Source organism: Onychomys torridus, chromosome 19 (genome assembly GCF_903995425.1).
Source record: "Onychomys torridus chromosome 19, mOncTor1.1, whole genome shotgun sequence".
NCBI lineage: Eukaryota > Metazoa > Chordata > Mammalia > Rodentia > Cricetidae > Onychomys > Onychomys torridus.
This window is the reverse complement of record NC_050461.1, coordinates 60571677-60586520: the sequence shown is the minus strand read 5'-3', so window position 1 is coordinate 60586520 and position 14844 is coordinate 60571677. Positions and strand designations below refer to the sequence as shown.

Genomic DNA, 14844 nt, shown 5'->3' with positions numbered 1-14844 from the left:
ATTCATAGGAAGCTAATAGATTACTGATGCTCAGCCCCCCCCATTTAAAATGTTTTTATTTGCATGTATTAATTAGTGATGATTTTCGTTTTGACATTTTACACATGTATATAATACATTTTGATCATGTTCATGACTCCCACCCTAATCCCAATCATCTTCTCAATTCATTCTCCTATTTTTCATATCTTTTTTTTTCCTTTTTTTTTTGTGACCCAATGAGTATTTACAGGAGCATGGGTGAAGGGCTATTTGTGGTAATATGAGCACCTTACCAGTGATGAAAATGAAGAAAATGTCTCTCTTTTCCCCAGCAACCATTAGCTATAAATTACGTATAAATTCCGAGGGAGAAGTGGGGACTCATGACCACCCCCCCGCCATGACAGAATCTTGATAGGCTCAGTTTTATGTAGGTCATCACAGATGCTGTGGATTCAAGAGGGCATTGGCCATGTCCTGCACAGCAGACTGTTCTGTAACATTCCACCCCTTTCTCTGGCTCTTACCTTCTTTTCTCTCCTTCAGTGATGTTCCCCGAGCCCTGGAGGGAGTAACACAGATGTCTCATTAATGACTGGTTGTTAACAATCACTTATATTTAGTCTCTGCAGTTACTGCTGTCCACTACAAAAGGAAGCTTCTCTGACAAAAGCTGAGAGCGGCACTAATCTATGAGCGTAAACAAATACTTAAAAGGCAGTTTGATAGGCATAACATGTCTATAAAAGAAAACAGCAACATTAGTTTCTATAGTCTTGGGCTGAAATACATTAGCTACATTTTAAAATACATGAGAGTATAAATGAGAATCACCTGTAACGTTCATTGCAGGAACAGGAGCGTGCTTTCTTCAAACATGGCCGCTCAGCAAGCACACTTGACAGAGCCTCTAGGGCCCACTTTTACAAGTTTCAGTGGCCCAGAAATTGGTTACTCTGTATTTTATTTAAATCTCACTGTTTGTAGTTCTCGGTAAGAAGGTTCATGCTTGGAGACAATTTTCCTTCCACTGACAAAGTTTTAAAGGATGGACTAGGACCTGATCAGCTCTGTGTATAAAGAGGTGTGGGCATCGTGATGATCAGAGACCACCTGCCTAAAAGTCTGTTGGCTGTGCCTTCAAGTATGTCTGTGCTCACAGTGGGATGTAGGGATGAGTAGCATCAGGGATTCCTCTAGCCTACTGCCACATGGGTCTAAGGTGGTCTTGCTCACTAAATGATTCAGCAAAGTAAATAAAATATCTGAAACATTGTTTAGGATGTTTGGTGAGACTTAGCCACGCATCACAGATGATGTAATCCTCAATAACCTGAATTCTGTCACAGATACTGAGATATTTTAATGCATCCCAGGGCTGCTCTAGGGGTTCCTGGTTCTTATTGTAATTTATCACCAACTATTTGTCTTAGTTAGGGTTTCTATTGCTGTGAAGAAACACCATGACCACAGCAATTCTTATAAAGGAAAAATATGTAATTGGTGTGGGTTACATTTTCAGAGGTTTAGTCCATTACCATCATGGTTCTCCATAGTGACATACAGGCAGTGATGTGCAGGAGGACACGGTGCTGGAGAAGGAGCTTGAGAGTTCCTGCATCTTGACTGACAGGCATCAGGAAGTGGTCTGAGACACTGGGCATTACTTGACCATATATGAGACCTCAAAGCCTGCCTCCACAGTGACACACTTCCTTCAAAAGGCCACACCTACTCCAACAGAGCCATACTCAATAGTGCCACTCCCTATGAGCTTATGGGGGCCAATTACATTTGAACTACTACACCACTTAATGCAGGGGTCCTCCCTTCATGCCAGGTCACTGGGAGGTGGCTGTTCACCTTCACAGTACTGAAAGAGACCCAGAAGGTGGAGGAAGGCCTGTGAAGTGGAGACCATGTAAAAGTAGTAGAGGTCATTTTGTGTTCACTGATACCTTTTCCTTTTTTGAGGGTGAGTGGGTAAGTGTGATATGTGTTCTCATGCTAATAGTGATGAATCAACTAGACTTTGATGCTGGACCTGCCCTCATCTTACATATGCTTTATATTTTCAGACTGATATGGACATGCATCGAGAGATGCCCTCCACCGATGGCTGCACAAGTGATGTGGTTGCAGAGAAATACCTGGTTGAATCCAAGAAGTCTACAGCTCATGCTCCCCTTGCTTGTGGCTCCCAGCACTGTGCTTTTCCTTTAGATGGGAACCATCTCTGTGTGTGGAGCCCCAGGGGCACTTCTCACCAGGCAGGTCACAAACCAAGGATGTTCTTGTTAGATCCAGGGTCACAGAGACCGTGCCCTGTTTCTTTATTTCTCCCATATTCTGGAAACATTAGCTTCCATGGAATCAACTGTAGATGTAATTCTAAATGGTTTTATTAAATAAGAAACACAGAGCCAAATGTAGAGTTAAAAGCCCAAGAGGTCACAGAGCAGTAGCTAACAGCTGAGGCTAAAACCCACTGCTGGCCTTCCCCTCAGAAAGAGACCTACTTCCTGTGTGTCTGTCTTTTTATTGACTTTCTGTTCTGCCTTCTCATTGGTTGTAAACCCAACCACATGACCTCCTCATCACTGCCCGTCTATACAGACCTCCAGGTTTCTATGGTTTGTATTGAGATTAAAGGCGTGTGTCGCCATGCTGGCTGCATCCTTGAATGCACAGAGATCTGTCTGTTGTGTGATCAGATTAAGGGCGTGTGCTACCACTACCAGGCTTCTGGGTATTAATGGTGAAATTATTTAGGCCACGCCATGTAGTTAAAAGGGAGGTTTATTTTGTGGGGTAACTTACAATGAAGGGGTAGGTTGCAGGGTCTGGCAAAGGTATAGTGCAGCCCGGCGGTGTTCTCTGGAAAACTCTGCTCGGTCTCCCTCCAGCGTCCAGGGTTCCGGAACCAAGCGCGCCTCCCCTTCCCATCCTCCATCCTCCGTCTTCCGTTTCCTTCTCCTCCCTGCCTTGTGGGCGCGACCATTACCGAAGCCTCAATGGGGGTTGGAACTTCCCCGCCAATGCTGGGATGGCTATCCACTACATGGTATGGCTTGCATTTGATTATATTGTGTCTCTGTTCTTAGGTCTTTTAATGTTTTAGCTTCTCAGCAGCATTTTATAGAATATCTGATCATCACTTTTGAGGGAGATTTTATTTCTTTCTGGCTGGGAGTACTAGGAATTAGACCCATGACCTTACAGATGGTAGGCAAGTGCTCTACCTGGGTTACAGCCCCAGCCCTTGTGGATGATGTTATTATGAGACAATAATTTTCTTCTCTTAATATCATAGTTTTTCAGCGTTCTGATGCCTTCAGGAAAAGCCATCAAGTCTTACATGTCTTCCAGTTTTCTTGTCTTTCTCACCTAGAATCATATGCAGACAGACAAGCCTGTGTTACCAGGAGTAGAGTGTTTCTTGTCTTGTCCTTTAATACCCCTTATCCTAAACTGCTTATTGTCAACTTCTGTGCATTTGAACTTCAAAAGGACCAAAGGACCCCTGACTTCTTGGCATCTCACCCCATCTTACGTTTGCATGCTTTTCCTTTTTATTTTGACCATGAGGAGTTTACTTTTTCCCTCTCCCCTTCTACAACGGGGTTGTTATTTCTCTAGTCCACAAGTTCTCATTGCCAGTCTCTCCTCCACACTCACCCACAAATACATCCCAGCATCCCACGCTTGCATTGGAGTATTGGTTTCCAGTTTCCTGGCATGTTTGCTGACCAGTCTCCTGGTGTAGTCTCAGAAGCAGTCTCAAGCCACACACCTCCAGTTTTCCTTATTGCTGGAGCCAGGAGAGCCTCCATATCCCCTGCTGTCCAATGGCCCAAATGTGTTTATCCTCTGCCAGCTCCTCTCCTCTTAGCTGCCGGCATAACCAGCACCTCTTCTGCTTCCATTGAGTCCTCAGTACACATTTGTTAACACACAGTAAGGAAGAGAAACAGAGTACCCTGCCTCAATGTAACAGTGTATGATAACAACCAGTAGTGATGTCGTCATTTGACAGAAGAATCAGCATTACATGCAGGAATTTCAATGAATTAAAAGTCAGCATGTGCAATAAAATATATTTAAAAACCTAGGTTCGAAATTATATTGTTCTTCTCTATATTTTTGATGTTGTAAGTAACCTATTTGTTTTTAAGCTTCTCACCCTAGAAGGACACCATCAGCTGATTACTGCTGTGGTTTTTGGAAACCAAACAGACCCCCTTCAGCTCTGCTCTGCATCACAGGATTGTATTATAATGTGGAATGTGGATGACTGTAGAGAGAAGATACTTAAAGGTAAATGAAGACGTAGCGCACAGTTCAACAGCATAAATGGAGAGGTGCTGGGGATGTGTCTGGGTGGGAGGTAGAGTGTGTACCTGCTGTCCTAGCTGGTTTATTTTCATCTTGACACAGTCCAGAGTCGTCTAAGAAAAGGGATCCTCGGTGGAGAAAAAGCTTCCATGAGATTGGCCTCTAGGCAGACATGTAGGGCATTTTCTTGATGGATGATTGGTACAGAAGGGCAACGGTTGGTGTTGTGGCCCCAGGCAGGTGATCCTGGGGTGTATAAGAAAGAAAACTGATCAAGCCATGAGAAGCAAGTCAGTAATCAGTGTTGCTTCGTGGATTCTGCATTAGTTCCTATTGAGTTCCTGCCCTGCCTTTCCTGGACAATGAACTACAAACTGTAAGATAAAAATAAACCTTTCATCCCGATGCTTTTAGCCATCACATTTTTTATGGCAACAGAAGCCCTAATTAATTAAGGAGACCATGTGTTTAATCCTAGCACCACCCAGGGAGTGAATCGTCTCTGTAAGGACATTTGTAACGTCAGGAGTCAGACCTCTTTAAGTCCCTTCAGTGTTGTAGGTGTCTAAGTGTTCCTTGTCATTAGCTCCACTGACCTTTGCTGTGTGACCTGTGGGTGCAGAGGCTTGCTGGGTATTGTTCTTCATTTTCTTCTTTTAAATAGCGATAGTTAGACCTCCAGGGATCCATGGACAGTTTGGAGCGTCTCACCTTGTAGATCAGTGACCCAGGTGCTTGTTGTATTTCGTGTTGTAAATGCAGTGGTGAAGGAGCAAGGCTTGCTCTCTGCAGGGACGTTTCCCACTCAGACTGAATAGACGACAGCATGTTTGCACACAGGTGACTTCTGAAGAATGTGACCGAAGCTGAAGATGGGAGACCTAGCTGGAGCCTGGGATAGAGACAAAAAGATATGGCTGCAGAGACCCTGGGTGTGAAGGGCCTGGTTGGCAGAGACTGAGGAAGTGTGTGTTATGCGAGCTTCCCCAGCTGAGGCTCATGGCTCAGGTGGGACCACATCCCAGATATGTGTTTATAGGGTTATACATAGTGATGCCAGGTATCCACAGAATTACATAAGTTTGTACCTCAGCGGTGTGAATGAAGTATGCCAGAAACATAGCCAGACAGATTTGTGTCTTTTCACAATTTAACATATTTTTTAATAATATGAATTCACAAGGTGTGACAATTTCATTGGTGGCAATTTCCAGACAATCCCTTCTACATTGTCATCTAGCTGAGGTAATGCATGTTCTTTTATTCCATTCTTAACAACTGGTATTAACTTTCATATCACACAGCATAGAGTAAGTCCATCCATCCATCCATTGATCCGTCTATCTGTCCGTCCATCCACCCATCCATCCGTGCATCCATGCATCCATCCATCTATCCATCTGAGTTACAGAATGAATACAAGTTAAAGAGGCTGTAGCAGAGTTCAAGAGGTCTTAGAAGTGGGCTGACAGAAATGTAAGCAGAGCACGTATTGCTAAGATAACCTAAACCAGCCCCAGGGAAGAAGCTATTGCTGAGGTTGCTGGGTAAGGCGGAAGGTGTAGAGTTGTGCTTAGCTGCAAGGGGAAAGGGCAGAACAGGGTTGGAGCAGGAACAGAAGGTACCAATGGGTGAGTAAGTGGACAGGAAGATAGTGGCTAAGCTGTGCCAACATCAGGGGCCAAGCAGATATGAAGCCCCAGGAACAGTTAGGAGTTCTGTATTTGCTTTGACAGAAGACAGGTTGGTATGTGATCATTGCCATTTACATATTAAAAAGAGCTGTATCCCTGAGGCTGTGTTAGAGGGGCTGTACTTCTCAGGCTGTGGATGGACAGACCTCTGTGTTAGAGGAGATGTACTCTGAAGCTGTGGATAGACAACCCTCTGTGTTAGAGGGCTGTACTTCTCAGGCTGTAGATAGACAGTCCTCTGCATTAGAGAAATTGTACTTTTCAGGCTGTCAGATGGTACCCTGTGTTAGAAGGGGCTGTACTCCTAGGGTGTAGGTAGATACTTCTGTGTTAGAAGGACCTATGCTGTGGTGGTTTAAATGAGAATGGTCAACATGAGCTCATATGTTTGGATACCTGGTCCCCATGTAGTAGACCTGTTTGGGAAGGATTAGGAGGTGTGGCCATTTTGAGGGAGGTATATCACTGGGGTTGGGCTTTGAGGTTTCAAAAGAACCATTTTGAGTGTATTTCCTCTGCTTCCTGTTTGTGGATTGGGATGTAAGCTCTCAGTTGCTCTACTGTTACTCCTGTCTGCCTACTGCTGTGTCCCCTACCATGATGGTTCTGGGCTTCTATCCCTCTGGAACTATAAGCCCCAAATAAACCCTTCTTTGAGCTGTCTTGATCATGGTGTTTTATCACAGAAATAGAGAAGTAACTAATACATGTACACTTAAAGTTATAGGTAGGCCCTCTATGTTAGAAGCAGTTATACTCCCAAGGCTGTTATAGATAGTCCAATGTTAGAAGGGGCTGGCAATATTCCTGAAGCTGTAGGCAGAAAACACCCTATGTTAAGAGAGAACGGCACTCCTGAGGCTATAGATCTGCAGCCCTCTGTGTTAGAAGAGGTTGTATGGAGACAGTCCTGTGTTGGAAAGAGCTGTACTTGGAGGCTGTAGGTAGATGGCCCTCTGTGCTTGAAGGGACTTATTCCTGAGGCTGTCTGTAGATAGTCCTCTATGTTAGAAGGAGCTGTACTCCCGAGGCTGTGGATACATGCTTCTCTGTTTTAGAAGTGGCTTTACTTCTGAGGCTGTAGATCCACAGCTGTCTGTGTAGTAAAGTGTTTTCCCATGTCATGGTTACTATGTTTTAGGTTCCTCACATGGATGTTGGTGCATGAATGGTCTGTTCTTGGGTAGAAACTTCTTTCTGAATCATAGGACCAGCGCTCACTTGCCATCTGTACAGTACATAACAGATTGTTCCATGTACCGTTTCCTATGCTGAAGCTGGTGGAGATGAGAATGAACTTGCATTATGGGTTTGAGGGGAGAGGAGCTCCTGGAAGGTATAAGCTCTCAGTATGGCTCTTTTGTCTGTACAGAGTTGGAGCCACTTGTGTTTGGTTCCTGGGCATTGTGGGTAGCTTGGAGGGGAGAAGGATGTGGCTGGTGGCCTCTACACTGGCGACTGTGGTCAGTCTTACCTCAGAGCCTGTTGGCTGCTTAGCTCCCTCTTCTTACTTGCAACTTCTCACCAAAAGAAAGCTTTTTATTTTTTCCCTTCGAAACTCCGTTGGTGATTTTACTCAACAATTCATGTGCTGATGGTGTACCCCTTTGTTTCTGTCCAGAGCTTCTCCTAATTTAGTCTCCAGATACTTCCTGCTAAAAATTCTTCGTCATCGCCGGGCTGTGGTGGCACACACCTTTAATCCCAGCACTCGGAAGGCAGAGCCAAGCGGATCTCTGTGAGTTCAAAGCCAGCCTGGTCTATAGAGCCGAGATCGAGAACAGGCACCAAAACTACACAAAGAAACCCTGTCTCGAAAAACCGAGAATAAATAAATAACTCCTTGTCATGTCTAAGCATTGTAGAAGGCTGGTACTGCCACTCCTGCTCTGCAGATCCCCTTCACCATCTTTCTGTGTGAATTCACCAGAGCTCTATTCTTCAGTTGCTCAGGTTAGGACCTCAGCTCACTCCATTTCAATCATTGTTGAGTCTTACCTTTAAATGCTGTCTCACATGTGGGCATCCGTCACACATCCGCAGGTGCTAAAGGCACAAGCTACCAAATCCTTCCTCTGGATTCTGACATCAACGTCTAACCACCTTCCTTTCCCTTCATTTCTCTGTGTCTGCATTTAATTCTCAACTCTCAAAGTTAGTCACCCTCTGCCCAGTGTTTGCTCAAAGTCCAGCAACTCCCCACCCACGTAGAGAAAGTGCCACACACCCAGACTCCACCCTCACCCTGGCGGAGCAGGGACTCTGCCTTCCAGGGCTTTAAATTAGTTCTGTTTTAGTCACTGCCAGTGCCGCTGAGTCCCTAGGTCTGGACACAGGTGATCTGCCAAAGGCCCCTTCTGGCCACTGTATATAGCACTTGTCCTCTTTGCCACTTGGGCTCCTCACCCTCCTATATATGGCACACCTTTTAAGTGGGCGGCCATCACTAGTCCTCCATGTACTCATTGATCTGTTTTGCTTCCTGGAGTTGACTGTGCTATGTCTTCGCCTCCTGCATGTTAATTTTCCACAAAGGCAGAGGCCTGTCCAGTTGGGGGCTGCCCCGCAGGTGCTGAGAAGAGGCCGACATAGCACACACAACACAGGGGCTTGTGAAAGAGCAGGCCAAGTCCATGAGTGAGTGATGTTGTTTGTGACACACATGCATCCCTTCCATAGTGTTTTAGTCATGGATCTCTAAAGGATCAGAGCCGAGAGAATGAACTATAGATAGCAGGTACAGTGAAGTGTGTGGTGTGTGTGTGTGTGTGTGTGTGTGTGTGTGTGTGTGTGTGTGTGTAAAAAGGGGAGTATTAGAGCACCTTATAGACTGGGGTCCCAGTAGATCAATAATGGCTGTCTCCTAAAAGGCCAAGAGTCTGGTAGTTCAAGCCATGCAACTGGATGTCTCATCAGTCCCAGTTTGGTGTTGGAGTCCCACAAAATTCCTAGAGAGCTGCTGTTCTCCAGTTTATCTTAGAATTCCCTCCACCCCCAAAGTAGGTTCTAATGACAAAGGAATGCCCCAGCAGCAAGGTAGCTGAATTTGCCTGCAGGAATGAGGGCAAGCAGGCAAAAAGTGAAAGCTCCCTTCCATGTCCTTCATGTGGGCTGCCACTGAAAGTGTATTTTAGATTTAGGATAACGTGGGAGTCTGCCGGAGTCCAGCTCTGACCTGTGGAAGGGTTCTGCAGGGAGGAGAGAGGAATGAGGAAATGATAGATAGAAAGATAGAAAGAGATGATAAGAAAGACTGAGACACTGGGTAGCTTTGGGAGGGCACTGGGTCAATACCCAGTCACCTGGAGGTTTATTCCAAAGGGCTTTTTGTATGATGCCAAGGGTCATGGCAAAATACCCTCTCATTTCAAGATCAAAGCATACCGTACAGCTAAGTGTAGACCCTTCAAAACACCTGGTAACTATGTTTTTGGCCAAATCATCCCATATGCAGCTCTGCTGGGTAAAGCAAGCTCAGATTCTCTGACCTTGAGTAAGGTCTTACTAGGAAGCCTCTGTGGACCTCCACTGGTTTAGGGTGGGTCTTCCCACCTCAATGGTCTGGCCAAAAAAGTCCTTCAGAGGTGTGCATAACTGCTTGGGTTTTAGTTGATTCTAGATGTAGTCAAGTTGACAACTAAGCTTCGCCACCACATACAGGGTCTTTTGGTTGACTTGTAACACATCTGTGCTAATTAACTGGCTTCTGAGGCTCAGAGCAGATGGCAGGCACCGTATTCCCCGGTGTGGCTCCACTTGAACCTTCTCTGCACACATTTTTCATTATTACCCAGGGTCCTGCAGGCTGCCGTGGAGATGTCACCTTGGTGGTAAGAGCCTCAGAGGCCAGAGTTCTCATGGCACACTGTCCCCAACACTGGTCAGAGTTTTTCACTGCCAGAGCCTGGATGGCAATGTACACATGGAGAAGCGCTGGGTGAAGAGCTTGGTCTGTGCAGCTCTTCTGGGTGCCCATGACCCTCTGGAGACTGGTTTCTTTTCTTTTCTTCTTCTTCTTTTTTCAAGACAGGGTTTCTCTGTGTAGCTTTGCACCTTTCCTGGATCTCTCTCTGTAGACCAGGCTGGCCTTGAACTCACGGATATCCACCTGGCTCTGCCTCCTGAGTGCTGGGATTAAAGGTGTGTGCTACCACCGCCCAGTGAGACTGGTTTCTTTATGACCTTGGTTCTATAATGAACTGCCTCAGAAAAAGGACTGTGCTGCATCATCATGTCCCAGCCTGTTGTTCCTCTGCCTGTGGCTCTGGAGCAGAGAACTATACAGGACCCATTCTTCTCACATCTGGTGAACTGATGCTAATATCTGAAACTTGCTCTAGGTCTGACGCCTCGAGGGACTATCCTGGGTTCCTTTTTACAAACAGTGCACTGTTTGAGATTTAGTCTGGATGATCATGCTGTTGCCGTGTGTGCTGGAAACAAAATATCTGTGATGGATGTGGAGGTAAGAACGACACCCGGTGGAGGTCCCAAGCACACAGTGGGTAGTTCCTTCCAGGCTGGGTTCCTGTTGATGAGGATTTCATTCCTGCTTCCCTTTATAAATGGCAATTTGGTTTGATGTATTTTGTAAAGATGTTGGGGGCGGGAATCCAAGGAAAACATCTTGATCTTGTAATTGATAAGCCACTGGAATCGGTGTTAACATGAATTTGTGCAGGGATACTTTTTCAGCAGACACATTTACCAAAACAGTTCTTTTGGAGCACTCTCCTACCTTGGGAGTTCCCCCATAATCTGTGTAGCACAGTGCTTCAGCTGCCTGTTTGTCAAAATCCATTTTCCACTGTGACTCAGACTTCTCACTTAGTTTTGTTTTTTGTTTTTTGGTTTTTGGAGACAGGTTTTCTCTGTGTAGCTTTGCGCCTTTCCTGGATCTCGCTCGGTAGACTAGGCTGGCCTTGAACTCACAAAGATCTGCCTGCCTCTGCCTCCTGAGTGCTGGGATTAAAGGCCTGCGCCACCACTGCCCAGCCATCTCACTTATTTCTTAATTGAGACAGTTCATGTAAAAGTGAATGCCTCCTAGGCTGGGGATTTCTATCCTGGGGTTTGTTGAGCACTGGTGCCTGAGGTATGGTAAAGCAGTGCCAGGTGTTATAAGATCTCCCTGGAGAGAAAGAAGGAGCCTCTGCATCCTGAATTCATGGGAGAGTGCCGTGTGCCTGGGGCAGCTGTCTTGCCCAGTGTTCAGGTTAATACAGCCAATGAAGCATTTTGCCTTCTCTGGCTTTCCTTGCTGTCTGCTTTAAAATGCTTAGGTGAGGGAAGATGTTAGCCAAGAGTCATGAGGTGGTTATCCTAGGCCCTAGGCCATGTAAGGCATTTGGGGTACGAAATGTCCTAGTTACTGTTGTATTGCTATGAAGAGACACCATGGCCAAGGCAACTCTTACAAAAGAAGACATTCGATTAGGAGCTTGCTCTTAAAGTTTCAGAGGCTTAGTTCATTGTCATCATGGCAGGGAGCATGGCAGCAGGCAAGGCATTGGAGCAGTGGCTGGGAGCTACATCCGGGTCGAGAGAAAGAGAGAGAGAGAGAGAGAGAGAGAGAGAGAGAGAGAGAAAGAGAGAGAGAGAGAGAGAGCTTTGAAACCTCAAAGCCCACCCCCCCAGTGACACATTTCCCAAAAAGGCCATTCCTCCCAATCCTTTCCAATGGCACCACTCCCTGGTGACCATGCATTCAATCTATGAGCCTATGGGGGCCATTCTTATTCAGACCGCCACAGAACTCATCATTAAATGATGCATGAGGCTGAGGTAGCAGCAGGAAGGCAGGTGGTGGATACTGGAGCCATTGTTAACAAACCCCACACAAAGGGCACACGGTTATGTTCAGACAGTTTTGGGGCTAACTGTGAATGAAATTGAGGTTCACATTGAGAGAAACACCACTTCCCTCACTTCAGTTGTAGTCTGGAGGCTGAGGAGGAGGTGGCTGATCAGTTCTAGGTCAGGTGTGTGGGAGCCTTCTGGATAAGCTCATCTTCAGCTCCAAGCAGTAAAGATGTATGAAAACACCCTTTGGTAGTTGAACAGATCGGCACCAGGCCACTCAACTGCATCACAAACCAACCACCAAAATGGAAGACTAACATTAATTAGGGTGAGGGAGACCAGATGGAGGATAGGTAAGTTTGCTGGTGTTCAAAGTCGGGGAAGTGTTCAGAGAGCAAAAGTGATTGACACAGTGTTATGTACCTGGAAATCAAAAGTCAGACAGTAGAAATTCGCTCAGGTGGAAGCTGTGTGAGCAGCAGCTGTGCAGAGTGTGGACAGGCTCCCAAGGGAGAATGATGTGGTGGACAGGCTGCCAAGGAACAGGACAAGTCAGTCCACAGATGGCTTACACTTCCAGAAAAATGTTCAATAGGTCACATAATTTTCTCTGAAAGCATTCAAGTGAATACTGAGCACTTTTCAATCACCATGAAATATAAACCATTAGAAGGAAACAAAGTATCTGGCAGGTGATAATATAGTCATATGTAAGTGAGTGGTTTTACTTTAGAGAATGGAAATTGGGGAGCTTTCAAGCTCCAGAAGGGAACAGAATGCATATTCTATAACCTCATTTCCTCTCTACCTCTGTCCCAACACGCATTATGATCTTCTGTCTCTAATTGTTTGCTGGTTATCGATATAATATACCCCATACAACTCTAAACCCTGTTTATCAGGGTTGTTCATTAGAGTGTTAAAGACAGCTTTTAGAGTTCAGTGTGTACTTAAAAGTTGTGTCATCTGTCAGACTAGTATCATTTAACTTCTATATATCCACCTATCATCTTTCATCTATATATTGAGCATCTATCACCTATCTATCATCTATATCTGTCTATTGATCATATGCAGACCTATGATTACACACACACACACACACACACACACACACACACACACACACACACACACATATGTCTGAGGTGTCCTTCCAGTCTGCATAAAGTATCATAACGTTCAAGTATCTCCTTGCCACTGGACAGGGAACCCACTGGGACTGGAGGTGGGAGGCAGCTGTTACTCTCAGGAGGTCCTGTTGTTCTCACAGCCTTGTTGCTTAGGGCATGTTAGAATGGGAGCTGGTCCATTGACTTCTAGTCCAAGCCTGGGCTGTGTGAAGCTGAGAGTTGAAGGAAGGGATAACTCACTCTGTAGTACGTGTACTATGTGGTGGTTCCCAAAATATTGTGCACCCTAATAAACTTATCTGGGGTCAGAGAACAGAACAGACACTAGATAAAGAGGGCAGAAAATGGTAGCACTCACACCTTTAATCCTAGCATTCCAGAGGCAGAAATCTGTCTGGATCTCTGTGAGTTCAAGGCCACACTGGAAACAGCCAGGCATGGTAACAAGAACCTTTAATCCCAGGGAGTGATGGCAGGAAGCAGAAAGGTATATAAGGCGTGAAGACCAGAAACTAGAAGCTTTTGGCCTGGTTAAGCTTTTAGGCTTTCGAGAAGCAGTTCAGCTGAGATTCATTTGGATGAGGACTCAGAAGCTTCCAGTCTGAGGAAACAGGATCAGCTGAGGAATTGGCAAGGTGAGGAAGCCGTGGCTTGTTCTGCTTCTCTGATCTTCCAGTGTTTACCCCAATACCTGCCTCAGGTTTGCTTTTATTAATAAGTACTTTTAAGATTCCTGCTACAGTACCATGTTGTCTTGCTATATTTTAGTTACTCTCTACTGGAGAATAGCTTCAAAGGGAGGTAGAAGATAGGACAGGCAGAAAGGGTGAGTGAGGCAGACAGTGGTAGAGAACAAATGAAGGAAACAGACATAAAGGGACAGATAGTAAAAGACTGAGCATCTTACCTTCACCCTGAACCCATGGGCTGCTGAGAAGAGACTGTCAGGAGAAAGCCACAGACAACAGGGAATCCAGGAGATGCCAGGCCCCTGTTTGTACCAGGTCAGATTTAGCTGGTTCTTACCTTTCCTTACTGATGATGTACCTCGCTCAGAGCTTGGGCATCAGACTTTTTAACTTCTGAGGTGATATAGATAGGGTAGGCCCAAATTTGGAAAGAGGAATGTATAAAATAAAAATTATTCTTTAAATTAAACAACATTTGTGTGTGTGTGTGTGTGTGTGTGTGTGTGTGTGTGTGTGTGTGTGTGTGTGTGTGTGTGTGTGTGTGTACACGTGCTCGAATGCACATACACTGCATCCACTTCCATCAGTTATTGGATGAGAGTTCCAGCTCAACTGTTAGGGTGTTTGGCCATCTGATCACCAGACTAGGTCAGATCATGCTTTCTCTCGACCACTGCCAGCAGTCTACAGAGGATGTGTCATTGTGGATTTCAGGGAACCTCTCCAGCACTCTGCCTATTCCTGTTCTCATGTGGTCTTCATTTATCATGGTCTGTTATTCCTTGTTCTCCCTTTCTGTTCTTGATCCAGCTGGGATCTCCTGCTCCCCTAAGCTTTCTTTCCCTCAAACCTTGCCCTTCATTACTCCCACTGTCGTCCAGGTTGTTCATATAGATCTCATCCATTTCTCTGTGTTGGGTGATCCCTGTGTCTTTCCTAGGGTCCCGTTTTCTAGGTAGCCTCCCTGGAGTTGTGTAGCAGTCTAGTCATCTTCGTTTTACATTTAGTATCCTCCTATGAGTGAGTACATACCATGTTTGTCCTTCTGAGTCTGGGTTACCTCACTCAGGATGGTTTTTTCTAGATCCATCCATTTGCCTGCAAACCTCATGATGTCATTGTTTTTCTCTGCTGAGTAGTATGTACCATATTTTCTTTATCCATTCTTCAATTGAAGGGCATCTAGGTTGTTTCCAGGTTCTGGCTATT

General features: G+C 45.4%; 1 protein-coding gene across 11 annotated transcripts in view; it reads left to right on the top strand.

Annotated features, from left to right (window-relative positions):
- The window catches only part of Wdr27 (WD repeat domain 27), a 129521-nt gene that overhangs the window by 11225 nt on the left and 103452 nt on the right, over positions 1–14844 (top strand). For 10 of the 11 annotated variants that reach the window (XR_004943181.1, XR_004943182.1, XR_004943179.1 and 7 more), the window contains exons 2-4: positions 2061–2252; positions 4158–4299; positions 10352–10476. Coding sequence is in view for 5 of the 11 variants with exons in the window: in XM_036168766.1 (XP_036024659.1) it covers positions 2061–2252; positions 4158–4299; positions 10352–10476 (459 nt within the window). In the remaining 6 variants the exon portion in view is untranslated. Of the gene's footprint in view, positions 1–2060; positions 2253–3007; positions 4300–10351; positions 10477–14844 lie in introns of those variants that run through there. The other variant, XR_004943184.1, reaches the window with a different exon arrangement.